This window comes from Thunnus albacares, chromosome 16 (genome assembly GCF_914725855.1).
Source record: "Thunnus albacares chromosome 16, fThuAlb1.1, whole genome shotgun sequence".
Taxonomy (NCBI): Eukaryota; Metazoa; Chordata; class Actinopteri; order Scombriformes; family Scombridae; genus Thunnus; species Thunnus albacares.
The window spans coordinates 4,173,112-4,188,012 of NC_058121.1; the positions used below are offsets into that span (position 1 = coordinate 4,173,112).

At 39.8% G+C, this 14,901-nt stretch overlaps 1 protein-coding gene and 1 long non-coding RNA gene across 2 annotated transcripts in view; one reads left to right on the plus strand and one right to left on the minus strand.

Annotated features, from left to right (window-relative positions):
- LOC122999907 overlaps positions 1-9,496 on the minus strand; it is a 39,729-nt gene extending 30,233 nt beyond the window's left edge. The window contains exon 1 of the long non-coding RNA XR_006407848.1: positions 9,316-9,496. This is a non-coding gene — a long non-coding RNA (uncharacterized LOC122999907). The remainder of the gene's footprint in view (positions 1-9,315) is intronic.
- cdk19 (cyclin-dependent kinase 19) overlaps positions 1-10,107 on the plus strand; it is a 56,663-nt gene extending 46,556 nt beyond the window's left edge. The window contains exons 10-13 of the mRNA XM_044377269.1: positions 1,288-1,385; positions 1,629-1,707; positions 4,838-5,083; positions 9,359-10,107. Coding sequence (XP_044233204.1) covers positions 1,288-1,385; positions 1,629-1,707; positions 4,838-5,083; positions 9,359-9,484 — 549 coding nt within the window. The 3' untranslated portion in view covers positions 9,485-10,107. The remainder of the gene's footprint in view (positions 1-1,287; positions 1,386-1,628; positions 1,708-4,837; positions 5,084-9,358) is intronic.
- The last annotated feature ends 4,794 nt before the right edge of the window (positions 10,108-14,901 follow it).

Below are 14,901 nucleotides of genomic sequence, written 5' to 3' on the forward strand. Positions count from 1 at the left end.
CACACACACACACACACACACACACACACACACACACACACACACACACACACACACACACACACTACAAGGAATGAGCATCTGCACAGTTCTGAAGTCTGGTTTTTGGATTTGGGGTAAAAAAAATATTTAAAATGTAGTTTAGTCTTAATGTACATATGACCAGATGATAGAACTTTTGCATATTGCGTTGATTTACAGTATGACTAACAACCCCGTAAGAGTGACGTGTCATAGTTTACAGGGTAAACACGGAGAAACCTTGTAAACAGACGACAGCAGGGTCTGACAGCTGTGTGTGTGTATATGACACACACACCTAATGGGATGAGTCAGACTGATTATTTCTATGTAAAATACTGACATCTCATCAGCCTGAACCATAAACATGTTTTGTTACTGAAAATTAGATATTTAGTTATCAGTTATGCAGAGTAGCCTGATGCAGCTTTAACCCCAAAGTGATTGACATATTTTCCAACAATTGGAACAGACAACATTAAATTTTTGTAAAAGATGTAAGACAAGCTAAAGGCTAAATTGTCCAGAATGTCATTAAATAAATCCTACAGCATGAACATTTTAGAAATGTATATAGAAGTGTTGTAATATTGCTAATCATTTAAAAATTCTAAACATGACTGTGATCAGATAAGACTCCTAGTTAAGACTTGTGGAAAAGCTCCTATCATTTCAAAAATAGATGAAAACTTGATATGTCAAACATGTTATCGGGACACTATCGTGTTCACAAGTATATATACAGTGCCAGTCAAAAGTTTGGACACACCTTCTCATTTTTTTCTTTACTTCTATTATTTTCTACATTGTAGATTAATACTGTGTAGACTAAACACATCAAAACTATGAAATAAAATATGGAATTATGAAGAAAGCAAAAGAAGTGTAACAAAGCAAAATATGTTTTAAATTTTAGATTCTTGAAAGGAGCCACCTTTTGCTCTGACGACAGCTTTGCACACTATTGTTACTCTCTCAACTAACAAATTTGGTGAAATGGGGCCCAGACTCTCTTTTTCAGGAACACCCCGTTCACACAATTACACACATTCACACCTGGAAACCGTCTTTGGTTATTGAATATCTTAAGAATCTGTTTGGTCAGACAAAACAAGCAAATTGAAGGCCTCACCACGGCCTCTAGGCAATGGTGAATTGCATTTTTTAACCATTAACCACTAACATTTCACAGATCAATTGATTAATGGAGAAAATAATCTGCAGATTAATCAACAATGAAACACTGCTGTTCCTCTCTGCCTTCAGCTCCAGAAACTCCTCACCATGGACCCCACCAAAAGGATCACATCGGAGCAGGCGCTGCAGGACCCCTACTTCCTGGAGGACCCGTTGCCAACCACTGAGTGAGCCTTAGTAACTTTTGCAAAAGGCTTTCCTTTGTCTTGATTCAGCAAAAGAAAAACAGGCCCCACAGTGATTAACTCTTTTAAGTAGGAGGAACTTCACGTTCTAACCTGCCTTCCTGTTTTTCATCCTGTGTTTTAGGGGAGAGTATGTTTTTTCGGTTGGCGTAGTGGGGGGCCGCAGTGGTACGGTATGTTAACGCAGAAACACTTTAATCATCCACTCTGTCTTGTTGCCTCTAGTGTGTTTGCTGGGTGTCAGATCCCCTACCCAAAACGAGAGTTTCTTAACGAAGACGAGCCAGAGGAGAAAACAGAAAAGGTAATTATCCAGTTCTACTGTCTGAGAAAACACGTCCCAGTTTGAAAATGATTTTGTCAGCTGGTCACACTGGAGCTTAAATTAAACTCCAGCATTTCATCTCATCACTTTCATAATAGCTTTCACAGTGAGACATATTAATATGTAAGTGTGAGTAAAACACTGCAAAGCAGGTTGTAATGTTTTTTTGATCATTTTGAATTATGCCACGGCCACAGAGAATACTTCGCTCTGATTGGCTGGAGGCTGTTCGTTATTTTCAGATAACCACGACTGAATGACCACAGCTTTCAAGGGTTACTCCTCCTTTATGTTTTTAATTTTGTTAAACAAATTTCTTCTTAATGACCATTAAACAATAGAGACCGGAGCTGAAGTATCTAAATTTAACAGAATTTATTTTCTTGTACAAGAAGGAGCGTTTCACAATGCAACACGCAGGATGAGGTTACAAAGAAAAAGGCTGCCAGTGGAGCAGTTATAACAGGCTTTTATACTCCTTAAGTGGGCGTTACAGTTCTTTTCTTAATCTTTCAAAATACAGACTCATAGATAACATCATGTGTGCTTTCAGTTCTCCTGTCCAAGAGCCATCTTGCCCAACTGACCCCCAGATGACATGTCTCACCCTTTCTCCAACGCATTTAAATTTCTATATCTTCCTCTTTACGAATATAATACTGAACTTCCTTTAACCTCGGCTGATGAGTCTGCTGATGTTGCAGAGTTGCAGTACAAGACAGGAACAATTTATCATGATATACATAAAATAGTAACACTCATACACAGTGCAATCATAATTTTTATAACAAGTTTCATATTGCCGACACAAACTTTACAATTTGCTATTGCACAATATATATTTAAACAACAAACTTACAATGATTACATATTTTAATTGCTGGTGAGTGGACATGGTATAAGTAGAATAATCCCTTCCAACCAGTGCAGTTATGAAAAATAACACTTTATTTCAGATTCTGTTAACAGAGGAAGTCATGCTGCTGCTGCTACATATACTGTACTATATATATGCTTGACCTATGCTTTTACACAGCCTGTGACAATCATCTGATTCTCACCAGTGTGAGGTTGGGAGCCTGCTAGAGAGAGATTGTGTGTGCTTACAGCAGCAGTGCAGCAGTCACATCACCTTTACATGTAAAGACTGCAGAGTTTAGATGTTTCCAGTCTCTCTCTCTCACTTTATAATCTTTCATTTATGGTCAAAAATGATCTACTTTAGCCACATGACAGTGATGGCAGAGCAGTTTGATCTAATGGCCGCTGTGGCTGAAATATATGAGTATTCTCCAATATATTTTAAAATCTCCTTGACAGGTAATTTAGCAGAATTTGGTCTGGCTCAGATAATTTTTCACTACAGTTGATGTTTAATATTATCAAAGCGGGGAATGGAAGCTCCTTTTTTCATGATTATGCATTTTAGCGAAAACCAAAAACCATGACGCTAACATAACTCATCCATGCTTTGACATAAAGAGTTCACTGTTTTATGTAAAGACCGCAGACATGACTGGCTGATTGATGTCTTAAATGGTTAAAACATCATCATCATTAAGGCAGGGAAACTGTGTTAAATAAACGGATAAACAGAATGTATAAAATGTACATTTATGCTGTAGATTTGAGCAGTGGTGAAGCAGGAACCTCCACCAGGTGTAGACCACACGCCTGGCTGTAAATCCGTTTATAACCAGACTAAATTGCCATTTTGTGTCATTATTATTTATTAATTATAATATTTGAATCACAAAGTCTGGAGGCAAGTCAAACCTTACAGTAAGTTTAGCATCATAGATGAGGAGTGGTCATGTTTAATTGTTATCTGCTGTAGGTAATAAACAGTTTAATTTGAACTTGAATGCAAAGTATAACTGTGGGCAAACATGAATCACTGTGTGTGGCTGTATTAAAATTCACAGTGAGCTGCTTTGAATTGGGTGGTTAATGGTTTTTCTTTTTTTCTTACGTGAAGTAAAATATTCCACCAAATTGACGTACAATTTTTTCGACTCTGCACTTATATTACTTTATTTCTGTGACTCCTCAAGTTAATTACGGCTTCTCAGAAGTGTAGAATGAAGATTGAAAGTACCACGCAGCATTTTAGATAATAATTTGATCATCTGAGTGTGCCAGATGTGTCTGGGCAGTTTTACATGACACCTATAAAAGAGCAGATCATGTTACATAATGAAAAATGTTACAGTTTGGAGTAGTTCTTAGAAATCTGCAACCCATTAGAACTAACAGTCTCTTCTCTGTTCTTTCAGCTATTTTTACAGTGTAATAAATCACTACAGGAATTCAGCTGTGACTTTGCCACAGGCGGGGACACACTGAGAGACCTCTCATCAAAGCATGGTGCATGTTAGCTGCATGGTATTAAAAAAAAAAAGAGCAGATCACTGAAAGGAGATTTAGCTCTGAGAGAGGAGATACTTTCCTCCATGCAGCTTCTGAGAATCCATCACATTAGCAGCCGCTGTCAAGAAAGCAACACCTGGTCTGAGTGTGTTGCTTCACCGCAGAGGTCGAAGCAACACAACACAGTGTGAGGGGCTCTCTCGGCTCAGTCGCGTAGGAAGCGTTACGAGCTGAGCTAGCGCCGCAAATTCCGGAAAATTGTGTCTTAGCAACAAAGTCTGACCGGTTCAGCCGGCTGGATACGGTATACACGTACACATAAACGGACAATATGACACACTGTATTGTCTAGTTACAAACGCAAAACAAATGGCTTCAAACTGAGTCACTTTATGTTCCTCTCTTTGTCCCGTCAGTCGTACAGTCATGTCTCATGTTCGGTTTAAGTTTCTCTTTATTTTGATGTTTCCTTGAAATGATACGCTGCTGTTTAGTCAGGTCAGATAGCACGACAGCCATCCCAGTGTGAAACTGGATCACAGAGGCAGAAAAGAATAGCAAATATATATAAAACAGAACTAACAGAGGGTTGAACAAAACAACTATTACAACCAGCGTGATTTCATACACACTTATTTTTGGGTTTTCTAATCAGATTACCCCTTCTTCACTCCCTAGAGCCAGACTTTTAATCACTTCTGTTAAGCTTTTGTCGGTTGTCCCGTGTGTGCGTCTGCAGAACCAGACCCAGCAGCACCAGCAGACAACAGGCCAGACTCAGGCCCAGAACCAGCAGCAGACGACAGCCCAGCAGGCCCCCTCCCAGCAGAGCTCAGCCCAAACCAACGGCACCTCCGGAGCCACGGGAGCCACCACCGGCGGGGGTTTACAACACGGCCAGGACCAGGGGCCCCCGAACAAGAAACCTCGGATTGGGCCTTCTGGGGCCTCCTCAGGCACCGGGGTGCTACAGTCAGAGTACCAGGTGAGTAGGATTAATGTATCCAAAATCTGATATGTCCTCTGTGCTGTAGAGCATCATCGTTGTCCAAAAACATGTTTATTCTGACTCAATCCCACAACCACCATCCTGCTGCTGGAGATATACTCACTAGAGCACCAAATATGTATTAATCCACAGCTTAAAATAGTTCCCAGCCAATGCACTATTTCCTCCTTATTAAGTAACATTGCTAAAAACAGTGCCCAGCTGTTTTAGGAGATGACTGAGCTTACTGTTTTAAAAATGCAAGTGTATTTTTATGGGATATGCGGCTGAGAGCTTCAGGCAGGGTAGAGACATCAGAAAGTATTGAGAAACAGACTAACACATTGTTGTTTGGTCTTTTCATGGGATTTGTGAACAATAAGAAAAATATAGGATAACTTTAAAGATGGTGAAAGCTTCAGTGTAACTACAGTTGTGATGTAACTCAGTTCGGTGTAACCTCAAGTTTCAATAGTGGCTGCTTTTTCCTAATCTGACTAATGCTGACTGGATTACACAATAAACTGTACGACTACTGTTTGTGAAGCCTTTGTTCTACCCAGTATTTTCCACTTGATTGGTTCTCACATTTACATACACAACATCCTTTGACGAGCATTCAGTCAAGTTTCACCTTGTAAACAGGAAGAGATTAAAAACACAAGAGTTTAAAGGGACAGTTCTCAATCTGTGTCCACAGTATTGTTGTTTTCGGTTTGGAATTCCGAGAGTGTGCACCCTGCCCACGTCAATGCACTCCTCCTGCTCGCCTGCGGAGATCACATGCCATTACTGCTACTGCACACTGATGAAAAATAGCTCAACTGATAACACTCTGTTCCACTTTTTTGTGGGAATATCTAGGACTGAGCGATATGACGATACATATTATGAGACAGACTCTATCCCCTTGATATCTGTGGGTGAGCAGTCAGCAGGCAGGACTGGATTTATGCCTGAATGTGAGAAAGTACTTTAATTTATCTGCTTTGTCTTTACTTTCGATTCAAATTCCAGAAAATGTATTATATCATGATATACTGTGATAGAAGATTTTATCAGTATTTTGATTTATAATCCCATGCTTTTTATGATACAAATAATTCACTGTGGTTTAGTGCTGAAACAGTTGATTAATTGATTCATTCGAGTCTGTCAACAGAAAATTAATCAACAACAGTTTTTTATAATTAATGGAAATATCTTTGGGTTTTGGACTCTTGTTCAGACGAAAAACAAACAATTTTCTGACATTAAAGAGTCTTGACAGGTTAGTCAAAAATGGAAATCTTCGCTTGCAGCAGAGGTTGTAAATATTGTTCACATTTTTATTTTCCATCCCTGTAGCTGTGTCTTAGCCTGCCAATGCTACTATTTATTTCCTTTCTGCATAACAGTCAGATATGGAGAACGTGGAGATGACGCGCATTCCTTTTAAATGCAGACAGACGTAAAGGAATGTCAGCGGTCTAATATATGTCCATGTGGCATCCGTTACGGACGACATAAACACATACAATTACACGTGTGGCGTGGACAACAACAACAACCTGCCGGCTGACTGATAAGCGTTGTACATTCCACACTGTCCTGCTGACAGAGCTGATAGCAAATCATTGTGGTGCCTGCTAGCTTTTGTTTCCTATTCTGGCGTCTGTTGTATCTTTGGCTCTAGTCTTATCACAGGGCCATAGAGAGGGACATTTCTGAGTGGTCGAGAGAGTGTGATGAAATAAGGGCAGGGATAGGGAGAGCATGTGTCAGTGAGTGTACTGCAGAGAGCAAAGTGTGATAGAGGTGACTGTTTTGACCTCTCCTGCCTCTGAATGATTGTGCTCTGTTGGTTGGTCCACACAGGGGCGACGCTATCAGTCATATGTATAAGTATATCACATGTACATCTATGTATATACACTCACCGGCCATTTATTAGGTACACCTGTGCAATCTAATGCAATCCAATACAACAGCTCTGCCATAAATTCTACTTTTACGAAGTTTATACATTTTTAGTTTCTGTTGATATTGTCAGAAAGGTGATAATTCTACTTTATGTTTATTATTGAGGTCATAGTGGATGGTGTTGGTGTTCATTATATTGAATGGTGTTCCTAATATTTTGTCCACTCCATTAACATACATGAGGAGGGCAAAATATTAGGAACGCTTTTACACTTTTACAATAAACATAAAGTAGAATTATCATCTTTCTGACAATGTCAACAAAACCTGAAAATGTATAAGCTTCGTAAATGTAGAGTTTATGGCAGAGCTGTTGTATTGGATTGTATCAGATTGCACAGGTGTAACTAATGAAGTGGCTGCTGAGTGTATATAGCCAGGGCTGAGGCTGCATGTGAGACAGCTGATAGCTGTCAGGCCTCAGCAGATGTATAAATAAACCAGTGGAGTGGACTGACATACCAGGAGAGTGGTTAGCTGTCTGACGGTGCTGTCAGCATCCTAGTTTTCCCCTCATTGATCTCTGTCCCACAGGCTATCCCACCATGCACCACTACCCAATGAAGCTAAACAGACGCAACAAACGATTGCACATGTGACCTGGACTATGTAGTATAGATATGTAATCAGGTCAGCTAAGGTGTCTGGTCCTGACAGAGAGCTTCTTGTCATCCTGTGACTCAACTGATCACGGATGTCCAGCATTGTTCTTCACTGCTTTTCAATGCAGGTGATGGCATTCTCTGTTGGCCAAAATATTTTATCTTTGAAAATATGACTCCTGAGATTATTTCAGTTTCATATAAATTGGAAACAAGACACAGATTTTGAAAAATAGAAAATAAAATTGAAGCAGCAAAGATCAAGATTTCCTGACTTTTGGTCCATAGTATGGGTTAAGTTCCAAAACACAGAATCCTACACTTCCTATAATGCAAATCAACTGAAATGTTTGTTACACCCTCCCTGCCTGTTAAATTCCAACGTCTTTATTAAGTGTCCATACTCCCAGTTTGTAATGCAGGCTTTCTACTAACTTGTAGTCTCAGAAGTTAAAGGTACTCGATGGAGTTTTTGACCACTAGCAGCGCTATAGAGCAATGTTTTTACGAGTGGGTTTTGTTTTATCGTGCACACCCATGAGGAAGCACATACACCAGTGTAAGCATCTGGGCGATGCAATACACATCTCCTGTTGTGGGTTTCATGCTATTCTACTGATCAACTGTTGGTAACACGCAAGAAGCAATGTGGCAGCAAAGACAATGAAGACTTCTAGCACGTAAACATGGATGCAAACAATGAATGATTTAAAATGTTCATGCAGATGTTTTATAAGGAAGGAAATGCATGCAATACCATTGACACTTACATTAGACCATAAGGAAATGCACAGTACATTTTGGTGAGTAACACTCAATGTAAACATAATTGTTGTTTGTTTACAAAAAAAACTCCATAGGGCACCTTTAAGTATAGATAACCCTGGTGATGTCACCAGATCCCACAGAAATTATTACACAACTGTTTTTCACAGGCTACTCTCCATGACTAGTCAACTAATGCTGACATGCATGAAACTAGTTATAACCCCTGTGTGTTCATCAAATTTGAAACAGGTCACACAGCTCTTCTCCAATACATCATGCTTTATTCACCAAACATTTTCAGCTACCCACCCGGGACTCATCCGGGACTAACATTGAGCTCACACTGCTCTGCACCTCGGTGTGTGTGTCTATGTTCTCAAAGTTATCACGTAGATCATGTAGACTTTACTCTGGGATGCACAAAACAGGGATGTTGTCCAACCAGACACATCTCATGGTGATTCAGTATATTGATATGGTCAGTAATGGAAAATTGGAACACTTGATCTAAGTTCTTAAATGTGGGCCAATTTTTTTTCCTAGTTTCTTCAAGTCATTAACATGTTGCCATTTGTAAATGGTTGGTTCACCCAAATTACAAAAAAAAAAACATATTTCTTCACTTACCTCTGCTGCTATGTTGCAATGGAGACATTTTAGTTTTATTTGGACAGCTTTCAAGATGTCTGTCACCAATTTCTGCCTCCACCCTGATACAATGGAATTGGTTGTGGTGTTCAAAGCATTGAATAATTGTTTGTCCTAGTTACCATAACACACAGGGCATTAGCTGGTACAGCTCCATGCAGACTCCTCAGAATCAACATTATATATCTGAATGCAGAATCAGAGTTTGGATAAGTAATAAGTGTTCAGTTGCATCATTGAGTTGCTCACCACTCTGATTTTCTCTCCGCCCTTCCCTCTGTCTTTCCGTCAGCACTCCGGCTCCCGCCTTGGTTACCAAAGCAACGTCCAAGGTTCCACTCAGCCCCAGAGCACCATGGGATACACGTCGTCATCCCAGCAGAGCTCCCAGTACTCCCACCAGACCCACCGTTACTGAGGCTCCGCGTCGCTCCTGAACCAGCAGAGGAGTCAGCTCCTCCTCCTCCTCTCCAACCTCAGCAGATGTCACCATACGCCCCCCGGCTCCAGCCGAGGCATCGCTCCCTTATCCTGGTCGGACGCCCCTCAGTGCATTACATCATTCCAACTCAAACAACCACCTTTTCAGCCCCCCATCACCTTTGACCTTTTATCTGACAGCCTTCAAGGGCGCTATAACATGAAGGCAAAAAAACACGGGAACCAAAAAAATCCAAGTTCTGCCTCCTCTGGCTGGTGAAACATTTTTAAAGCAACTGAAAATAATGTAAGATAGATGTGAAGGCGTCACACACAGACTCAGAACCGTGGCACTTATAAACACAACGTTCCTCACGAGGAAGAATCGCAGCTGTGTTCATATATGTACATTATATAGCACCTTTTTCTATTTGATTTTTTTTTTCTCGCTTGTTTGTTAGAGTTTTCAAGTTTACCTTGATAGTTGATGTCATTGTAAATATTGTTACATATGGAAGCGATCAGACGAAATACAGGAGGTAAAGCCCTTTACTGTCATCTCTAGTGTACTATGACCTTGGATAATCAAAAGAAAAGGAGAACAAGTTTGAGTTAACCCTGTCCTTTTAGGTAAAAAAAAAAAAAAAAGACACACAGTCAATGTTTCTACACAGAAAAAAATCAGCTCTTCAGCTGATGCAATTGCAGGGAAATATTAAATGCGCAATTTAACTTAATCTTCTTATTATAGGGTTTCTATATTTAGACCTCTCTTTATCTAGATTTGAATTTGGAAAGTAAGAAAAGTAGTTGTCTTTTTACAGCTCTAAGTTGTGTATATTCTGATTCACTCCTCTTCCTGTAGAGATAAGACAACATTTGACTTGGTGAAGATGTTTCCTCTGACAACAACAGCAGTTTCAGGAGGTTGGACGCCTCTCGTTTGTGGCCAGCAGCTCTGGAGTGTTTTTTTTTGTTTTTTTTCCGGGAGCTGCTGGTGGACACTTCACTTTGACACCCATTGTGAACCCTCAAGACTTTCAAGGTTTCTGAACACGAACGTGCGCATAAAACGTACAGGGCAGCTAAACAGTATGCCCCCTCCCCCTTATCCTCACACCCCATATGCTTCATGAGACTGTTACTGCCTGATGTCAGATTGTTGTTGTTGTTTTTTTTTAAGGTTTTATTGTTATTATTGTTGCCCTGTGAGTGAGTGTGTGTGTGTGTGTGTGTGTTGGCGTGCGTAGGTGTGTGTGTTTTTTTATGCATGTTGTTCATCCTTTTACTCACTAGAACTGCACTGACCACTGAAGCGATCTGCAAAGAGCTGGAACAAACGTGGGGTGAGTTTTGTTGCCCCAAACCGCCCATCCTCTTCCCCTCTGCCCCTCTGCCCCTCTGCCCCTCTGCCCCTCTGCCCCTCTGCCCCTCTGCGCGAGCGCTGAGACAGACATTCGGTAGAGACTGCGGCACATTCAGAGAAAATGGGTGTGTTTTATAACACAAGGGAGGCAGGAGCAACAGTGGTTAACCTGAGTGTTAATGTAAATGTGCAGCGTGAATCCTCAGTGCCCTTATAACATGTAGTTTTCTATTTAGTACTTTTTAAAAATCCATTTTCATACATAATGACCCATCTAATTGTGTGGATTATTTTTTAATTAATGAGTCAATCTGTGAAAAAAAACTTTAAAGATAATCAGTGGTGAGATATATAACACAGTACATTTATTCAGGTACTGTATTTAAGTACAAGGTTGACACACTTTATACTTCTCCTTCCCAACATTTCAGGGGGTATTATTGTACTTTTTACCCCACTACATTGCATTTCTTCCCTGCAAACATCTCCCTCTTATCAAGTCATTTGAGTCTATAATGAAATCCTAAACGTGTGAAAAGATCCACCAGTGCAGTAAGAAGATTCCAGCATGTTTTCAATGCAAATCAATTTGTTTTTTTAAATAGTATTTTCTAAAAATCAAGTGAGATTTTTCATAATTCTGTCTTTAAGGTTTCTAAGAGCCAGAATTGTCTTAATAAGATTGGTGCTTTCACACTTTTTAGAGACTGAACTGCCCAACAGTATACAAAGTAGTTAAAATGAGCTGCACCTGAAGCAGTTGCAACATTAAAATTGTTAATGTTATATGTGAAGTAATAATATTCCACATATGACACTATGAAATGGGCCACTCTACAGTACTTTTGATACTTTAAGTAAATTGGGCTGAAAATACTTCTGCACTTTTACTTGAGTAAGATTTTTAATGCCAGATTTATACTTGAGTATTTTTACATTGTTGTATTATTATCAGTATAGTTCTTCCGCCACTGAAGATAACACAGATAACACGCAGCGAGAGCAAATCTTCAAGGGCAAACCCGAGTGAGATTTGCTTTCTACCCCCTTCTCCCCTTTTCAATCCCCGCACAGCTTGCTCCACCCTCACTGGTCCTGCCCGGTCACATGACAGGCTACAGTGCAGGTTGTGTTAAAAAACGCACCCAATGACTCGACTACAACTGTAACTGCGTTTGCCGTGATACAGACGTGGGCACAAAGGGATTGGGGATGGGGAGGTGGGGTGAAGAGCTGTTTTTGCCAGATCTGTGGCCAGCAGTTGGATTAGGAAACACTGACACCTTGTGACTGAAAAGAGAACTGGACCTGTCCCATGTGAAACTGTAATTACACAAGTAGGTGTCGTTGCAAGATTTGAAGCAATTTTTACCAAAACATGCAAGACATGAGTGTTGAAGTGTGAACTGATATTGCTGTGTCCAGAATTCATGTTATATTTCGCCGATACTCAATAGTCACCTGCTTCGCTTTCAGTAAGAGAATATTCATTATTATTTGCATCACACTGCTAAAAAAAAGTTGCTGTTTAAGGCTTTGTGTTCCATGCGTTGATATGAAGATGCGTACATTTGGTGTCTGAAACCTTATATTCAGTTAAGAAGGTGAATCTCTCTGCAAACTCTCTTCAGTGACTCCTGAGTGTGCTCTGGTGTTCCATACTGGATCTTTCTCTGCAGCCAGGTGGACTATTAGTCGATGTGACGGGTTTGGGTCACTTCCATCCAAATTGTGTTAGTTCTGCAAAACATTTTCACTCTCGATTCCACTTTTTAAAGCAAAACATAACATGCAGCAAAAGGGATTCGGAGCAAAAGTAGGTTAACTTTTCATGTCAAATCTTGAATATGATCAGAAGAGTTTCATTCCAAAACATATTCAAAAAAAGTACTATTTAAGAAAAAGTTTAATTGCACAAATTAAAAAACAATCTATGATGTTCTTTTTCAAAAGAGAGCAGGTAATGTCAGTGTTTGGACTTTTATGGACTGGATTTTGTATTTTTTTACGCATATTTAAAGCAGAACAAGCTAAAAACCAAACTGACATAGGGCTTGTTCACACCTGGCATTAGAATGCGTCTCCACATGTGTCTCGAGTGACCGCTTGTGATCAGATCTCATGTAGTTGTCGCTGTCTGTCTCTCTTCTGCTCTGCTCCGTGCGTCTGCACACACAGTGAAATGCAGAGGAGAGGAGAGAAACCAGCGAGACCAGAAATGACAGCAAAACACAGTAGAGACTCTCACACTGAGCTGAAATGAAACAAATGCACATAAATTCGGTAAATAACATAAATAGACATAGTCTCTATTGCGTTTTACTGTCATTTATGGTCGTGCTGAGTTTGTCTCCTCTTTTCTGCTCTGTGTTTCACCGAGGGCAGGACTCAGCCCCTCTGACTTCACACACACGGAGCGGAGCAGAGGAGAGACAGACAGCAACAACTACACTACACTGTCATTCATTTCTCACCATGGTGCGTGAATGATTATGTACTTCTTGTGACCGGATCACCCAAGACGCATTTTAATGGCAGCTATGAACAGGGCCATATTTTCACCTTTTAGAGAGCTGATGTCACCACCAGGCCACCGTTCCACTTGAGTTTGTAACTTAATGCAAGCTCTGATTGGCTATTTCTTTTGTTGGTCTTTCTAAAAAAAAAAATAAAAAGTTCCTTGGGTTTTCTATCCATATTCTAAGATAAATGAGTGTCTATTACAGCACTTGATATTAGAAGTTGAAACTGTTATGATCTATGTATGAATCATTTGTTAGCATACAAAAATCTACAGCCCTTTAGCTCTAACATCCGCTACCTAAAAACACAACCACATACTGTTGAGTAAGGATGTTCCCCGGCTGGATTTTTAGTAGTTTGCGTTATTAAAAATTACAGTGTGTTTTTTGAATAGATTTTGGGTTTTTTTTCTATGTTTGGAACAGGATGTGAAAGTTCTGGTTTTACTTCAGCTCTCTATAAAGTTTCTATGGCTAACGTGTTAACAAATAATTCCTTATTTACACAACCAACAGAATTTGGAGTCATGTTCCTGTCCACCTGATGAAAGTCAGTCCACTATTCATTTAGCTTTGTTTTAGTCTTCAACAACTCCTGAGAAAAATAGCGGCCTCTTTAGCCGCTAGATATACACATACATTCACTAGCTAGTTGCTACTTTGCCTTTCTGCCATATTGTGCTTGACAGCTAGCGTACAGTGGGTGATTTTTTTTCACTGAAAACTGATGCCAGAAACGGGAAACAAGGTTGAAAAGAGTTTGCAGGCTGAAAAAACCAAAACGATTAGCTAAAAGAGGCTAAAAAAAGCTCCGTAGAGATGAAGGGAACGACAGAGTTGGGTAATAATTCTCTGTTGGTTTGTTACTATGAGCAACCCCTTTTTACATTACACATAGTCATTTGAGCTTATGTCAACATAAAAATATTGATTAGTGCAGCTTTAAAGACAAACTTCAGGTAATGAATTTCCTCCCAAAATGAGTGTAAAGCATTTTGGAAATGAGCTCTTCAAACTGTATGTTGCTTTAGTTGTTTGGTTCATCTTTTTCTAGATCTACTATTGTGTTCTGACAGTCTGGCAGACAGATCCAGGGGGGGGACACAGCCTGTTCAGTTCTATTTGACGGGGATCAAAACCAGCAGCTATTCAAAGGTTTTCTCCTCCTTTTTAGTGTGTGTATTTGAAGTCAAACTCAGTAGCAGTGAGGATACACAAGACACTTTGTTGTAAATTTTCTCTCCACACAAGCGAGGTGTCACAAGTATTATTGAGCGCGAGGCTCCAGTGGGAGACAAATTACTGTCAAACAACTCCTATGCAAAAAAAAAAAAATCCCAGACTAAAGCTTTCACCTGCGCAGTACTTATGTCTTGCAGTTGACAGGTTTCTTATATTTTGATGGGTGATGTGTATTCATTCAATCTGTAATATTTAGTATAGTAGTCCAAGACGGCACTCACTTATGTCCTCTTTTTCACAGCATTTTAAAATGTACTCTAAATTAAATATTGTAAAGAAATGCAT